The 17016-nt window shown below is 43.7% G+C and overlaps 4 protein-coding genes across 4 annotated transcripts; 1 reads left to right on the top strand and 3 right to left on the bottom strand.

The window, feature by feature from the left end:
* Window positions 1-448: 448 nt before the first annotated feature.
* On the bottom strand, window positions 449-1769 carry N7517_008353 (uncharacterized protein; the record flags this gene model as incomplete). The annotated part of the gene is made up of 4 exons (XM_056726083.1): window positions 1546-1769; window positions 1301-1506; window positions 1083-1241; window positions 449-1031 (listed from the first exon to the last, which is right to left on the bottom strand). The coding sequence occupies exons 1-4, from the start codon at window positions 1690-1692 to the stop codon at window positions 449-451; spliced, it is 1095 nt and encodes a 364-aa protein (XP_056576934.1). The 5' UTR covers window positions 1693-1769.
* A 6057-nt stretch (window positions 1770-7826) lies between these two features.
* Window positions 7827-9194, bottom strand: N7517_008352 (uncharacterized protein; the record flags this gene model as incomplete). Its single annotated transcript, XM_056726082.1, has 2 exons — window positions 7827-8380; window positions 8453-9194. 2 exons carry the CDS (start codon window positions 9192-9194, stop codon window positions 7827-7829), a joined length of 1296 nt encoding a protein of 431 aa, XP_056576933.1.
* A 705-nt stretch (window positions 9195-9899) lies between these two features.
* On the top strand, window positions 9900-12368 carry N7517_008351 (Hsp70 family protein; the record flags this gene model as incomplete). The annotated part of the gene is made up of 9 exons (XM_056726081.1): window positions 9900-10716; window positions 10790-10833; window positions 10889-10955; window positions 11004-11265; window positions 11337-11436; window positions 11500-11597; window positions 11653-11863; window positions 11912-12065; window positions 12142-12368. The coding sequence occupies 9 exons, from the start codon at window positions 9900-9902 to the stop codon at window positions 12366-12368; spliced, it is 1980 nt and encodes a 659-aa protein (XP_056576932.1).
* A 1638-nt stretch (window positions 12369-14006) lies between these two features.
* N7517_008350 (uncharacterized protein) lies at window positions 14007-15120 on the bottom strand (the record flags this gene model as incomplete). Its single annotated transcript, XM_056726080.1, has 4 exons — window positions 14007-14024; window positions 14050-14560; window positions 14597-14734; window positions 14792-15120. 4 exons carry the CDS (start codon window positions 15118-15120, stop codon window positions 14007-14009), a joined length of 996 nt encoding a protein of 331 aa, XP_056576931.1.
* Window positions 15121-17016: the final 1896 nt, after the last annotated feature.

The following is a 17016-nucleotide window of genomic DNA, read 5'->3' as shown; positions in this document are numbered from 1 at the left end:
ATTCGAGTGGATAGTGGGAGCTAAATTACATATAGGCATAGGCGTTTTAATATGAACTCTTGTACGCCAGCTAGAGGACTAGAATAACTTAATTTGACCCCTGGCCGCTATGCACCTTCGTACGATACATAACATACAACAAATTTCATACCAGCATTATTGCGTACAAAATAAAGATCCCTTACCATTGCATAATTCCACGAAAACCATTAAAATCTCCAAATTGTTTCCAAGACATTTTTCTAGAATGGCTGCAAACACCCATCGCTGTCTGCACTCAGTTTCCACTGTGCCTGACCGAGATTATCTTCTGTAACAGCATCTTTATGCCTCTTATGAGCGAGGATATCCTCCCTCCACAACCAGCCCAACCCGATCGTTGCTCCAGGACCTAGGGCAACAAAAGCAACAGCCTCATAGATTGCGACTCTGACCCAGGAGGTTTGCATCATCCCGGCATACTTGAGGTCCCTGATGAGGTATCCCAGCCAAAGAAATGCGGAAGCAAAAGTGGAAGCGTATCCCGTTTGAAAATTGCACATACAAAAGCAGCAAAGGAAGCCTGTGTAGATGGAACCGCAGTGGGATCCAAGACACAAGCGGCCGAAGACAGCGAGGTCCATCGACCCCATAGCCAAAAGATAGCTGCCTCAATGACCAAGAAACTCATGGAAACTTTGATTACGGGGAGATCTCGCCTTGGAGCATGTATTCGGTCCTCCCTGAGTGTGCTTGGAAAGATGCGGGAGAACATGTGTAGAGTGATTGAGGTCCATTTCGGGTGCATTTTCCAGACAAACAGCCATAAATTTCTCCTTGAGACTGTCAGCCAGAAGAAGGTAGCCAAAAGTGGGATGTAGTAGGAGATAATCATGGCCGGCAAAACGGCAATGGCATAGTTGAGATGCATGAGGCGCATGTCGGCTCCCTTGAACACCTCGATGGGGCTGTTGATGTAGTGCAAAATGTAATACAAACTGCTGACGCGGCCCAGTCCTGCCAATTCACTGCCAAGGGTGAAGAGTATTGGTCTATAATATTAGCTTCATATGGAAGAGGTGTTTAAGGGAGGAGGGACATACATTTGAGCCATGGTCAATGAGTTTGCTCGTCGAATTGATTCAAATAACCATATTCTCATGAAAATTCCCACATCAATTGAAGATGAGATTTCCTGGCTTAGAGACTCATATTTCATTTCAAAGAAGGCAGGTAAGTAGCTAATATATTGGAGGGACCAGCTGCAAGAGGAATCATTGGTAAATGCACAGTTCACCATAGCTATTTTGGGGCAGCTCACAGGTCATCAATCCCTTTCATACTGTAGAACCTTCGAAGCAGAGCCACTGAGCCTATGGCTGGGGCCATATCTTCAGGTTCCCAAATATGGCCAGGCAAGGCAGACGCGTATTTGGCGTTCGAAGCAATTTTTGCCACAAAGAGAAGAACCAGGAAAGGCAACCCCAGTAGAGCTCTTTTGAGCTTACTTTCCCGTTTTCCCTGGCCCTGAGTAGGAATGAAGGGTAGGGTCCCTCGCAATCAGACCCTGGGTGGAGCTAGGTTTTCAAGCATAGTTGCACCTACCGAGACCTCCGATGCCATATCTGCAACGAAACTGCCCATAATGGGCATGCCGAGTCGAACGAAGAGAAACTCGAACCATCCCTTCAAAGCGTGTAACCGGGTAACCATAGATGAGGCATCCACGATGGCTGTGACTCGGGCTATGCGAGTCTCCTGATATTGGGCAAAGCAATACTTGACCGGCTCTGGTGGATCTCATCGGCCGAGATAGGAGAGATTTAGAAACTTTTGCAAGAGTTATCGCCCCCTCTTCGTCTATGGTTGAGAGCCAACTTCTCCAACGGGCCGTGGCATGGGTGGAGGCATTGCCGACTGTTGAGGTGCTGGTATAGGTAGAAAAGCCTAGGAGATAGCCGTATCGAGCATCACCTTGCTCTTTTAGCTCACCCAGATATTCTCTAGGAATCCTTTCACCATATAAGAGCTTTGATTTCTATACTACCATTCCTAGCTGCCCGAGAGAGTCTTAAACGGATTCTCACTTCTTAAATAAATATACTAACCTAAGAGCAAAGTTTGATTTCATCATTCTTAGCTACGCTCGGTACGGTTTTAACATAGGCTCCGGTTAAAGAGTTTATTACTAGAGCAAACATATTTCTAGCTACTCTACATAGTGCGATTAGCTAGGAACATAGGAAGCAAGGCGTTTAACTCATATCTTATAATACCTCTACTATATTTATATATAGAGAGTTAGAAAAAGATCATCTAGTAGAGAATTCCGACCTATCCTCCTAGCATATATTCCGGGCGAGTTATCTCACATTTCACACATTGATCGTCATGCTTAACCAAGTGGGCGATCCAAACATATACGCGAGTGTGCATATCTCTTTAGCATTCGGGTGGTACCTTACGCTTAACCCAGCTGCTATACAAAAACTAGAATTGCTAGTTCTATGGTCATTGCTTACAGACTATCTGAATACATTATTCAGCCCCGACACGATAATTTCGAAGATAAAAGACGAAGACTTCCCGCTTCTTAGCGACTTATCTACGCCTCAGCTAGATAAGGGTTTTCTGATCCGAGGCCAGGCATAGAGCCAGCTTTACTACCCGGAAAGGTTCTTCAAGGGTAAGTAGTACAAAAGCTATAGAAAAAACTAGTCAAAAAAACCCAGGGAAAAAGCCCGTTTCGCTCGACGTGCGGGTAGCGACGATTACTCGCTCGGCATTAATAATATCTCCTACCCCGTCGAAAAAGCAAAGTAAAAAATAATAACAAACTGGTTTAACACTAGTAGATTTAAAGACGGAGCATATACTGATAAATTAATGGATAATATACTTATAAACTATCAATTTAATCATATAACTAGCATATATCTGTAAATTATCATCTTAATCATGTAGCCTATACTTGCAAATTATCAATTAAATGGTAGACAAGTTGATACAATTTTGACTGTATACTCTGGAACCTTGGAAGTGAGAGTGGATACTAAATTACTACTGGCCAAATTACCCAATAATAATTAAGTCACGGGTGGTACACTTAGTCGCCCGTACCCGATTTAGCACAAATTCAGCGAAAATTCAGCAAAAAGGATATGCTAACCGACGGCTGCATGATTCGAACATGCGCCTCCGAAGAGAATTGATTTCTAGTCAATCGCCTTAGACCACTCGGCCAAACCGCCATTATGACAAATCTGGCCAAAATGTGTATTAGGAGGTGGGGATAAAATATACTATTTTGTATTTAGAATTCGCTTCTAAATTTAGCTATAGGAATCTAGAAAATGAATGTAGAAACATATTCTAGCCCGTATCTTCAACCCAAGTGTTGTAGCTTTATTGCATTTTCTATGATATTTGCAATCTGCTTCATTGCTGTTAGACTTCCGCACCGGCCCACAAAGCCCAAAGCCCAACCCAACCCAACCCGTAAATGGGTTGGGCTATGGGCCTATGGTAAAAGCCCATGGGGCTTTAATGGGGGCCTATTGGGCCCCAAACAATATAAATATGCCAATGCTTGGCAGATGCATAAATAATACAGATTTTCCTAGTATTTCTGAGTATTTAACTTACCGTCTAAGCCTAAAACTGACCTAGTTCTTTCTTATAGGAATTGACTAAATTGACCGAGTGATAAGATTGATAAGATCGATTAATTAGATAGATGTATCAAGTGAGGTTAAACTATCTATATGCTAATAACGAATATACGTATCATCGGGCAAGATCCCTAGTACTTCAATAGAAAGATGCACCTACTTTACAAGATATCTATATCTATATGTTGATACTCTGTTAAAGTTAAAACCCCGAATTAGGCATCGGGCCGAGATGTTCTATAATAAGCTTACAGACCAGAATATGCGTAAAAAACAGGCATTAACTAGCAGGTTTATGAGCGCTAAGGCCGTACTTATGCATATAAATAGGCTTTGTTGGGGGCCTTATGGGCTCCTATTGTTGGGCTATGGGTTGGGCTTTGGGCCCGAGGTCCAGGCCCATTTGTGGGCTTTGGGGAAGTCTAATTGCTGTGAATATCTATGGTTTGTAGGTGTCCGCTAAATCGAATGCGATATACATATATTTAAGAAGATATAAAAAAAGTGTTGGTGTTGACACTTTGTAGGTGATGTTTTTTTTGGGGTGAGTGGTATGCCAAATGCAAGAAAACGACGTCGGGGATAGTATGGGAGTAGGGTAGGACTTTATTTGTTTATTGATGGTCATAGTGGCCGTATCAGTGCTTGTATTGTTTTCTTATGACGGATTTCATTTGTTCAATACGAGTTATATATCGTGCCTCCTCCGCCCCCCGCAAGGCGCCCCAAGTCATCTCGAACAGAACCCAAGCAAGCAACATCAACGGCAAGCAGATTATAGCTAAAAACTTGAAACCGTAAAAGATAAAGCAAAGAAAAAGCTGGAGGACTGCCTTCTTTGAATGGCATCTTAGTGTATCATTATCAAACATCCCCAAATATCAAGTATCTAGATGAATACAGAACGCAGAGTACGGTATTCCTATAGAGAAAAATACTCAATACCTGGTCCTTCATTCGGAATCCAATAGCCAGTTCATCATATTGAGTATAGATCTTCTTACATATACGTGCCTAATATTATGAAATTATATCCCGAAGCGGCACCTGAGAGAAAGGACTTAGCCCTAACTAAACTAGGATAGCCGGACCCTATCGATGATGTAATATATATACCTCGCTCTATTATGAGAAACTAGGCCGTGCGATAGGAGCTTGTACTGACAACTATCCATGGATGCCCCGCCACGATATACCTAGAAATATATAGAAGTATACTAACCCAATCACTAATATGACCTCCAGACCAACCGGCGTTAAGTCTTACAAATATCAGGAATAAACTCTAACGAAAACTTATCAAGCCCTTTTTATGTGCGCTTAAACAAGACCAAGAACACAAAATACGCCCGAAAACATAGCACAGCCCGAAACATAGCACAGTCCCTAAGGGGCCGTGAATACTACCAGGCCTTAATCTGATGCTATATAGCTTCCCGAGGGTAGAAGAGAGAACGACCACAGAATCAAGACAAAGCAAACAGTATAGGCAATGCAGACAGGGATGTGTCTATCATAAACTCAACACTGCCCAGGTGACAAGCAATATCATGACTAGTTAGTTAAAACCTGATAAAAATATCTTTGCTTATTTTTATCATGCACATTTTTGCCTATACTGATATCAAATCAATCATGCATTCTTCCTTAAGTGGTGCTCATTTTAGACAGCTCTTTCCGTCTCAAAATTGCTCCCTTTTTAGCGTCATTTTGTCTATATTCTTCAACAATTACCGGGCGGTTTGGCCGAGTGGTCTAAGGCGATTGACTAGAAATCAATTCTCTTCGGAGGCGCATGTTCGAATCATGCAGCCGTCGGTTAGCATATCCTTTTTGCTGAATTTTCGCTGAATTTTTGCTAAATCGGGCTAGAACCAGGAGTGGGTATTCGCTACGAAGTGGAAACTCCAACGCATGCACGCCACCAATTTAAAATATACCACGGAGTATGTAGTATTCTCTCAAATGTATACATTCTATTAAATGCAGAAAAAGGTGAGAGGTATATAGTAAAGATCAATTAATATAGATTATTAATTACTAGCAGAAAAAGCTAAGTGGCGTGCATGTAGTATGTGCATTGCATTAGGGATGTTAAGAACCATGGATCCACTGTTGCGTAGGTAGTCAATGCTACTCCTAGAAGCCAGCAAGTGCAACTACCGGAACATGATAGAGTATGTAGTAATAATATAGAAAACTCTACTACGGAGTACTCTAACTTCTATGTTATACGATGCCTTCTCTATAGGATCCACTATAGTAAAGGGTAGCGAGCTTGCACATATAAAAGTCTGTTTCTTCTATATTATAGACTTTGAGCCTTTTACGCATTTCAATTGTACACATACATTATTGAATTATTCATTCTTTATCTCTGTCTACATGCAGTATTCATTCGCCTTGTAATACTTCGACAAGGGGACCTTCTCGCCCGGGCTGTCGTGGTAGGGCAAGTCCCTAAACGCCTGCTTTGGAGTATCCTTGTTTATTCCCATATCATTATAAGGTTATTACTACTACCCAAATAACGAAAGTATAATGTAATGTCAGGTTAGCTGGCCCCGTGGAGAGGATTGGTGGATGATCTTTGACTTGTTTCCTGTCTATTATGAATATTATTGATTCTTCGTCTGTTTTCTGTACATAATTATTAGCGTATGCAATGTCTTTCACCAACATTCGTTTCTGTCTATAGTCCCTAGGAATACGTTTAACCGTAAAATGTGATACATCTCTATTTAAGACATCTATGGCTTATAGCTTTCTAGTGAGCATCATTCATGGTTATCTGCGCTAGTCTCTATAGAATAACTAATCCTCTAGCTGACCTATAAGAGTCCGTATTAAAACGCCTATGTCTATGTGTAATTTAGCTCCCACTATCCACTCGAATAATAATACTCTTCATTTGCCTTGGGGCTTACATATGATATGGCATGAAGAACCGGCTAATAGATATATATCACCCGGGCACCTAGGCAAAAATAAGGCCTTTCCTATTGTGCTAGGACTAATTCAAGGTGTCCCTTTATAATTTTGACTATTTCTTTATTTATTTATCGTTCTTTTGCATCTAGATCCCGGAGTGTCGACAGGGTGTACTAAATGTCTATTTGCCTACATCCCTATTCCTACTTCTTTTTTCTTTTTAAGAATTTGGTCTATATATTGTGTTCATACTAAACCAAGCACATACGACCATAGGGTGTGGAAAACAGGGCTTCCCGTCCGCTCAGCCGTACTTAAGCCACACGCCGGTGAGTTAGTAGTTGGGTGGGTGACCACCAGCGAATCCTCACTGTTGTATGTTTTTGTCTTTTTTGATTTGTCGGGAGAAAATCCTATTGCTGCTCTATCGCTGATTCCTTCAGCCCCTTCATTTACTTGAATACCACTATTTTATACCTGAATATCCTGCGAGCCCTTAAAACCGCTGAAGTGTCTTGTCCCTCTTATACTGCCCCTTTGCCTCACAGTCTTGATCGCAACTCCTAGGTACTAGTTTCTACTGGTGGACACATGTACCCTAGGATTCAAATGATACTAGGAAGAGGGCGATGAAAAAAAGGGCCGCCTAGGAGAATCAAACTTGTTATTGAAAAATTCGCTGCTGGCCACCCACCCAACTACTAACTTAGCGGCTGTAACTCGTTATGTATCGTGCTCACCTATGTTAGTGGGTTGGATAACAAATCTGAGTATTTGTCTAGTAGGTGCTAGGGTCCTAGGGGAGCTATAAAAAGAGAGTGCGCAGAGCCAGTGCACAATAACTAGACGGGTCGAGACTTGACATCATTAACAAAGCCTTAACAAATTAGACACACATATCTACTCACGACATCTAAATTAGCACCCTACCTCTTAGCCGATAGATAATAATCACATATCGCTATGGGATTTGGTTATGTCCCGAGAGACGTATTAAGGGACCTCTCCAGAGAGGGATACCTCAAGAGGTAGGGTAGTGAGTATAGAGAGACGTCATGTGAAACCTCCGGATTAGACCTAGTATATATATTCTGCCGGCTAGGCTATTCTGCCACTTCTCAGCGATTACTTTTTCACCGTATGGACAAGCTATGGATTTGAGACCCATTAGGGACGTCTAGTCACGTGACACCCACGGCCTTATGATTTAATTGCTCCGTTTTGCTCCGCAGTAATTTTGTATACCTACGGTTGGGGTTCTTCTAAAATGACAATTGCCTTTCCACTCCTCAGACATCCCCGTGCCATGATTTCAGTGATCCCATCTCTCTGCGTGACTGACAAAAATGGCTGGTCTATCGCGTTGAATGTATCTCCGCTGAGTGGATCTTCTTTGACCACGTGGGAAATGAGGCAACCGATAACACAAAATTTGACCAGATGCCTTTCTCCACAAGGAACTGAAATTTTGCTTCCGTCGGGTCTTTGAGCTTCCATGTATTCGGGGTCAAATATGTCACCAGGGCTAGGCTGCATGAGGTTGTAGCGAGTTCCTCTAGGGGGTACACAGCGGGCACGAAAGTGAAACGCATTTGTAAAAGCTCGCCTTAGTGCATTCCGAATATCCCTGTCAAAGTCTTCTAACTTTGGGGCTTCAAGCAACGGGCTCAGAAGTGCCAAAAGCTCACATTGAACCTCTTCAACGTGCGACTGAACCCAACAATCTCGGAACGGATGGTTCTCCTCCAGCATAAGCTCGACAGCTGCCCTATGAAACCCTTCGAGAGTGCCCGCGGGAGCTTTTTTATGAGTCATTAGTGCCTCCGGTCGGATAAACAATTAACCAGTTAACTGCAGTACCTTGTACTTACTAACACGTTGAATTGCTGCCTTATATCCCCTTAACATATGACCCTCTACTTGTAAAGTAGTCCAACTGCTTGAGTAAAAGACTCGCTCTCGTATGAAGCCGAATACCAGGGCAGAAAATGCAAACTTGGAGTCAGAAAGTAGAACACCTATCTTCCCAAGACTTGACTTGATCAGCTCATGTAACTCTGGAGCTTTGCGAGGCTTTTTCCCTAGTTTTAAGAGCTGCTGGTCAGAGAGACATTGAAAAAGCAGTAAAGCTGCTTGGCTTATTGCAGTCTCAAGCCGAGTCAAATCCTTTGAGAACATCATTGACACTTGATTGCCAGGTTGAGAGTCTCTCAGTACAGCACTCAACCCTTCTGCGGTGTTTAGTTGCTCTTCAAGCGATGAATTCTGTCGGATCTTCTCCTCGATCTCGATATTTCTCCTTTCAAGTTCTGCATTCAGCTCCTCTATTTCATCTGGAGCAAATGACCCGCTTTCCTTCGCATCGTACTGCGTTTTGTACCAATGAAGGTTGCGAGATAGCTCGAAATTCTCCTCTTGTAGATATCTGATCTCTTGTTCTAAAGTTGACGTCTTCGTGATATGATGTATGCCAAGGAGATCGATTTCTCTTTTTAGACGCTGGATTTGCTTCATGTTGTCTCCGTCTTCCTCTGGAGCAGTTTTATCTCTGGCACTGATAAGTACCAGAGGCGAGCCTTTACCATTTTTTGCCAATGTCGCATTTTCGCTCATCTTATTTCTCGCTCGCGGGCTTTCATGGAGGGAAGAAGAGGTGGCCCGAGACTAAAGCCAACCATTGTTAGTAAGTTCGCAGTATGTAAAGGCCAATGATTTCCATACTCTGGATCTCAAATTCGATACTGTCTGACATTTAGAGATTGGGTTGTCAGGGTATGACCCAACTAGTCGCATTCGTTTCCGAGCATCTGTCTCTGCCTCCCCCGAATAAAGTTCTGGCTCTGGAAAAATTCTTGATTTGTTTCGATTGCGCTTTTGGTTTACTGGGAAAGATTCCAGTTGATCTGGGTTTGGAGATATGGGTTCCCAACACCACCACCTTTCTGACCTTCTATGACCAGAATAAGGAGGTTTTTCGGAGTTGACTTTGGTTGAAAACTTGTTGGGTGATGTCAAATTGCTCATCGTGGATGGATGATAGCTATTCCATGCGGAGGGAAAACTATGTAGCAGATAGTGGGTAGTCAAATTTGGGTGATAATTTGTTTTTGCATCAGAAAAAAAGGGGAAGGGTGGAAAATCGGGGGCCAACACTAGGCAGACTCGATTTGCCAAACTAGTTAGTAGCAAAATGATCCTTGCTAGTATAGAAATTCCACGTGAGAGCGTTTAAAAATGATGTTTCAACTTGTGCGCCCCGTGGCTCGCTGCTAAATTTCTTCTCAACTCGTCCCCAAACCCCTCCAAGAGGCTCTCAAAATGCAAGAAAAGTCTAGGTTGTCGAGGACCTTGGCGCATAGAAAACGAGCCTTCCAGGAGGTTTCGGACGCAAATGAAGCCCCGAACACTCCGTCTGTGTCGGACAGCGACTCGATCAATGTTCGACTTGCAACACCAACAAAAAAGCCGAACCGGAGGAAGAATGGACATGATAATATGGCATTCATTGTGGGTCTGGACTTCGGAACAACCATGACATCAGTGTCATACTGCCGTTTCAACGCAGACAAGCGCCCGGCAAAGGTTCCTCGGGACAAAATAAAGGACATCACTGATTGGCCGTCTGCTGGTCGCGACCAGCAGAGAGGAGAGGTTCCGAGTGAGAGCTTGTACCTTGACGATCAATATTACTGGGGGTATCAAGCCCGCCAGAAACTGGAGCAGTTCCATTACAGCGGAGGAGCATCAGATACGACCAACAAGCTGATAAGATTCACGAAGCTTTTGCTTCCCGAATCTGACTTGATGGAGGAAGAAAATGAAAGCTGGCAACTTCGAGAAGTGAGGGAAACATTGAGGTATTTGGATAAAACGGTCCCCGATGCTGTACAAGATTACTTGATTGGCGTTTTTCGGTTTGCAAAGGACTATCTTAAGGACCAGGAGAACTTCACTGAATCGAATGAGGTTGAGATTTCTCTGTCTGTCCCTGCAGGATGGCCTATCGAGGCTTCGTGGTCATTGCAACATATCGTTCGTGAGGTTACCACAGAAGTCAAATTTGGTCAAGTATCGAGTTTGTTTATAATAAACGAACCTGAGGCCGCATCTGCATTTGCCTTGGACATTGTTGGAGGTACAAATATATCGGTCAGTGAACTATGAATACCAATCAAGTGTGGAAAAGGCTAAATCGTTCGACTATACAGAGGGGGGAACATTCATGGTCTGCGATGCCGGGGGTGGCACAGTAGTAAGCTTATAGGAGAGGAGCACTGCGAGGTGTAACACGCTGACGAGACGAAAAGGATGTGACGACCTACACAGTAGAACATAAAAGTCCATTCCGGCTGAAAGAAGCAGTCACACCATGCGGTAAGTTCCATGTGCTCGGGTCAGCATCTTATCTAATATTCCACACAGGTAACAATAATGGTTCAACGTGTGTCAATCGGGAGATGGAAACCGACCTGCTGGAGCTGCTGAGAGAAGAGCCATGCTTTTCTCAGAACAAAACATCAATTGAGCATCAGCTTTCTCATAATTTGTTTCGCAAATTTGAGAATGAGCTGAAGCGTAATTTCGATTCTGGGGAGGGTTTGGCGGGATCCGCCTACTTGGACTTGCATGGATTGGAAGAAAATACTTCTAAAGGGTTTGGAAAGGGAATGATCACTGTTACGAGGTTTGAGACATCCAGTGTTTTCTTGATCCGCGGGGAAGATTAGTCACTAAATATTACTCTTTTTCCTTTAGGGAGCGGGTCATGGGATGGTTCCAACCAAGCCTCGAAGGTATCGCCAGACTCATCCAGAGGCAGCTTGATGCCTGCAATGAAATTCATGTGAGGGTACAGGTAAGGGTCTATTACTCGAAAAATGCCGCATCTCAGTTACCATGTCTAAGTTTTTCAAAACAGAAGATTATTCTCTTCGGTGGTTACTCTCAGTCGAAGACTCTTCAGCATTTCTTGAAACAAAAATTTTCACATCCCAAGATAGTATGCCCGAAGGTTGGGTACGATCCTGCATATTCATTTCACTCTAGCCCATGACTGAACGTCTTATTATAGTGCTTTTGAAACGACTGTGTCGCGAGGGACAGTACACCGTGCTGTCGATAAGAGCAAGGGGCCATTGCGCATAACGATTGCAAGTATCGGCATACTTCAAAGCGAGCCATTTAATCCCAAGAAGTTCCCATCCCATCGACAGGTTGATCACGGCAGACATCTTAACAAGAAATATTATATCTACGGGACTGCACAGTGGATTATTAAAAAGGTGGGTTATTCATGTTCCGCTATGAGACTCAATGCTCACTGCTTGCAGAGGCAACTGGCGGACTGGAATGAGTCGGTCCGAGAGCTTAACCACCGAGTCATTCCAGTAGGTGAACCTTGGGTGATCAAGCAGGCCATCTATTACAATGCATTGATCGATGATCCCCAAGAACACTACCCGGTGGACCACCCAAACAATGCAGGTGAGTGAAGGATTATAATAATCTTTTTGTGATTGAATCTATGTTCTGTGCTCTAACTAGCCCATACAATAAATAGGTTCCCGGTGGGCAGGCACGGTTAACTTTGACATTACCAAAGCGAAAGAACAATACCCATTAAAGGTAAAGGGTACGGGGCGTGGATATTATGAGATTCATTATGAACTTTTGGTGGAACTTCAGGGTCGAAATCTGAAGGTTTCTGTGGTTTACCCTCCCGGAGGGGAGGTTCAGGGCTGCAAGGAAATTTCTGTTGCGGCCTGCTTTGCTCCGGGTACGGAGTGATGGCTGAGTATGTCATTCTACGGGCATCGCTACTCTGGGGAACATTTGGGATGTTTTAGGTACCAGATTGATTACTGTTTGCTTTTTCTTGGCCAGTTTTTACTAGGAGTTACTGGCACATCATTCAAGTGTACTTCGAAACCAATACTCTTACTCCAACTCTGCTGATAGCCTCCGAGTGGAGTAAAATACAAATTTGCCAAATTTGCTATTTTAACAGATAATCATGGGAACGAAGGAGTTATCTCCTGGTTGAAGATCTTCTTGCTCTATGTTGAGCTGCATTCCCAATCTCTGCCTCCATTTGATGAAAGGTTGTGCTTCTGCCTTGGAGCTCCACTCTCCTTTGAGCTTAATCGGAGTGTTCAAGTATTGAAAGTGCTTTTCATCCCACGTATCCACATAAACTTGCATGGTTTTAAAGTATGAACCATGACTCCACATTATGCCTGGAAGTTCAACAATCTCACCATGATCTGGGGACCTGTCAAATACATAAAGACCACGACTTGGAAAGTTTTCCCTGTCAGAAATTCCGTCGATCAAAACACATTTCCATTGTTCCTCACGAACAAGAGGCGGTAGTTTAGGCCACATCTGAATCTCATCGCCTCTGTACACGATGGTTTGCTTACTTCGAAGGCGCGAAAAGGCAATATAAGGGTCACGCGGCTCTCTTTGTCCAACTTTATGAGACTGGTAGATGGATGGTACCAATTTGAGCAGACAAGGGGACTTATCGAACCGGAATCCAACACGTAGATTATGAGACCTTGTAACTACCAACTGGTCGGGTATTAGCCCATCTCTTTTATAAGAGCAACTGGACATGCATAGCATAGAAACCGCGGCTGTCAAGTTGTCCATTATCGATTGGTTCAGCATCCGACCAAGCAGGACCTCGATTGCAGATATAGAAACGATTGGCTGTTGATGCAGGTCAAGATTCTCGGGAGCTTCCATTCTTAAAAGAATCTTCTGCAAAGCTCCTTCCGAAATGCAAAGACATGTTAGTTGGCGAGTGGGCTCCCACATATGAGACACAAACATGTGAATCGTAATTTTCAAATAGAAAGCATCGCCGTGTTGATATTGCTCACGAGGAAGCCGAACTTCTGTCGTCCAAATATTTTCCAAGGTACTCAATGTCTCCGCATCGACTCTCCAAAAACTAGATAGACATTTTAACATGTCTTGAAGCCATGATTGAGCGTGTTCGGTTGATGCAAACGAGAGCAAAAAATCGTCAACGTCGCATTCCATGAGCTGAAGTGCGAGGTAGCGTGATTCAAGGATGGACGCGTCCCGAATAGTGCCTTCTGGACAAATAATGTTTAAATAGTCCAGATCGTTGTGCAGATAAGTGAGTGAAGGTTGAATTGTTGCTCTTGGTGTAGCTTGTGATTGATTCAACCAATTAGATATGCTTCGGGTATGGGAGATTGTCGAAAACACGTTCGTATCCGCCGTTGGAATATCGCCCATGGATATGGTATTCAGTTCACCTAGGATTGCGGGTCGATAAACATCGCGAGCCCAATCAAATATGTAATCCATTATCAGGAGAAGTTGCAAAGCACCATTTTTGCTGCGAATATTTCCACTCCATAGATCAAATACTGTCTTGAAGGTCTCAGTTCAACGTGAATCTTCTTCCTGTAAGAGGTGAAACTTCACTCACATATTCGATCTGGGGTTGTTTTACAACCGCCGCGGAAATTTCCCAAATTTCACCTCGCCACGCCAAGAACCAGACAAGCGGCCCTGATTCCCACTGCGTTTCTTCTCCAGTCGCCAACTTGAGGTCGAGCTGCACATTTAGAAGCCGCCTAATAACAAATGCTGTCTGCATGTTGACCTCCCCTCGATCTGCCCCTTTGCTTGACTTTGCTTCCATGACAAGAAATGGATAAAGCAGAGGCTCCCCCTCAGGCTCAAATGGACTGACTTCCAAGGTTTCACGTAGCGATGGACAAAGTGTAGCTGCAACACCGCGCTTATCATCCGAGTCCAAAACGAGCTTGAAGTTATCTGTTTGTTTCAATCCATAGACTCTGTCTGGCGCTTCAGATTGTTTCCGCCTTTCATTTTGGGAGAGCACAGGCAAAGGTGGGTCATGTCTAATTTTTTGCTCCGCCCGGTCAGAGAAGAGCATATTGATACCACTGTCATACCTAGCGTTCGGTAAGTACCTATTCGGTAACTGGGATGGAAATGCTTATACATACTGGCTTTGCCCCCAGGTAGGTGGGCAGCGACATGGCTTACGTTTCCGGCGTCGGGCTTCAAGCAACTCTGCCGACACATGAATGCTGTCCGTTGCGGCGGGTATCTCAGACTCCCACAACTTATTACGACATTTCGGACTGAATGTTACTAATTAGAAAAGGTAATTTGAATCAACCTTCTCCTTTGAATCTCACCAAGCAACCTCTACCGAGAATCGGTGCATTATCTCGTTCTCGACGGCGAACCTCCAGCTGCTTTCATTCCTTCGTTCTTTCCATGCGTTTTCTGCCAGTTGAGACAGGCGATCAGCGCGGCTTCGCGTTGAATTTCTCCATGGCTTTTCAATGGAGTCAATTGAGATACTCTCGACGAAATGACTGTATTCTCGACGGCCAAGCTTTTGTACATCTGCAAATAGCCTCCCGTGGGTTTTTGGCCAATGATCAGGCTCCACCGGACCAATAAACCGTATTCCCAACCGATCTGCCCACCTCAAGCGAAGGTTATATTCAGCAGATTTCATTGTCAAATAGCAATGGAGGACACTTGCTCTTAGAGAGGTGTTGGAGAGGAACAATTTACCCCGCACTAGAACAACTCTCTACATGCGGTCGGAAAGGGACTAGGCGATACATGAAGGGCCATGGCCCGGATATCCTTCCTCAGGTACGATACTAAATCAAGGGAGAGGGTGGAAGAGGAACATGAGGCGATTAGAGGGTGTACCTTGGAAGATGTAGGATGGATGCAGGTTCCGTTTGATGGTGTAATGGGTATTCCTAGGTATTTCTTGCGTGATTATGCTTGGGAGACAGAGTATCGTCGTCCGCCCACGATCTCTTGTTTCTAGTTTTCTTTGGTCTAGACAATTGATCTCGATAGACCGTTTCCATTGGGGACATGGCTAAATCCATGGACTTGGTCTCTTTACTCGCTTCTCTTTACTCGCTGATCCCGAAGGCTATTTTCGTGGATTTCACATCAGATTCTACTAACCATTTGATTTGCGCATTATGACCTGATCTAGATTCATTCTATGTCAAAAGCTCTATGGGTAGTTCTCTTGTTTCTCTAGTTATTCCGAAATTATCGCTTCCATTACTTTGATCTTAACAAAATTCGTTTTATTGCAGAGACAAGGACTAAAGGAGGTTTAGGATTCATGAGATCCAGGAAGAAAGCTGCTAGGTCTATTCGTATCTATGGCTATATAGCTGATGAACCTGATATCATTGTTATTTCCTCTCTTATGTAATTCGATCTTGAAGATCATTATCCTTCAATGCTTTACTTCAATGTTAACACATCTGGAACCCAAGGCAGGATGTGATACTCATTACTAGCGCTAGCATTATGCCCCTGGTAGAGGAGCTGTAGGTTGCATCAATCAAGAGTCATTGTTTGCTCAGAGTTCGTGCGACCCAGATTCTTATAGCTAATATCCTTGGTCAAAGTGGCGCCACTATTAGCCTTTCCAGCGAAAGGGTTGCTCTTGGTTCCTGCCTGCACTTTCTATCAACCACCTAGATTGTCAGAAACAAATTGAAATAAGGACCATTCGATGTGATAGTTTCGACAAGCATCAAGTCTTTGTTTTGGCCCTAAAGACTGCATACCTAGACGGCCTCGAACAAGTTGCTGGTGGTGTCGATGCGGATCACAGATTATACACAGAAGTCGCCTGAGGAATTACTAATAGGCATGCTAGCTAAAGCGTTCTCTCATCTATCGGTGTTAGTGGGTCACTTAATGTTCTGTATAAAAAGGCGGTTGAGCCCTATTATTTAGCTAACATCTAACTGTTTTTTGCCTTGAAGTGTAAAAGTGTAGGTGTAGCAGTTCCGTGTTATTTTATTCTGACTCGTTGATGCCATTTTAGATCAGCCCGAAAAACGACGGAAGAGTGTGTCGCCCACTTGTGCGTGCAGCTCGCAAGTAAATTACATTTACAATACCAAAAATATGTGTCGTGGCCCTGGAGATATTGCAGGGCATTTACCATAGCAATGAAGCGCATTCATCATGGCAACATGCCGAGTAAGAATTACTAGTATTTGGATTTATAAACTCAGTCGCTTCCCGGCTTTTCCACTACTCACCTTTTTCTATTTTTCCTCAATATATCGTGCTTGTAGCAAGTTGAGATGATCGCTCATATATACTTCTCCTTAGTCGGCAAATTTCAAAATGAGCCACCAAGAAGACTCACTAGGTACACATGCACCTATACGTACCGGATATTCCCTGGCGGGTGGGGCTTTCCTATTTGAGCTGCCGCCGCTTTTATGAGGGTGCTCAGGCTCAGGCTCACTGAGTAGATGTCAGCACGGGCTCAGATCAGTGATCATACTCAGGTCAGTCACGTGCAGGATGACAGATGCTCCGTGAGTGCTCATTGGATGCTCTCTGATTACTCAGT

Source organism: Penicillium concentricum, assembly GCF_028827145.1.
Source record: "Penicillium concentricum strain IBT 3081 chromosome Unknown utg000003l_segment0_segment0, whole genome shotgun sequence".
NCBI lineage: Eukaryota > Fungi > Ascomycota > Eurotiomycetes > Eurotiales > Aspergillaceae > Penicillium > Penicillium concentricum.
The sequence above is the reverse complement of the archived record's forward strand: the minus strand, read 5'-3'. Positions and strand labels throughout refer to the sequence as shown.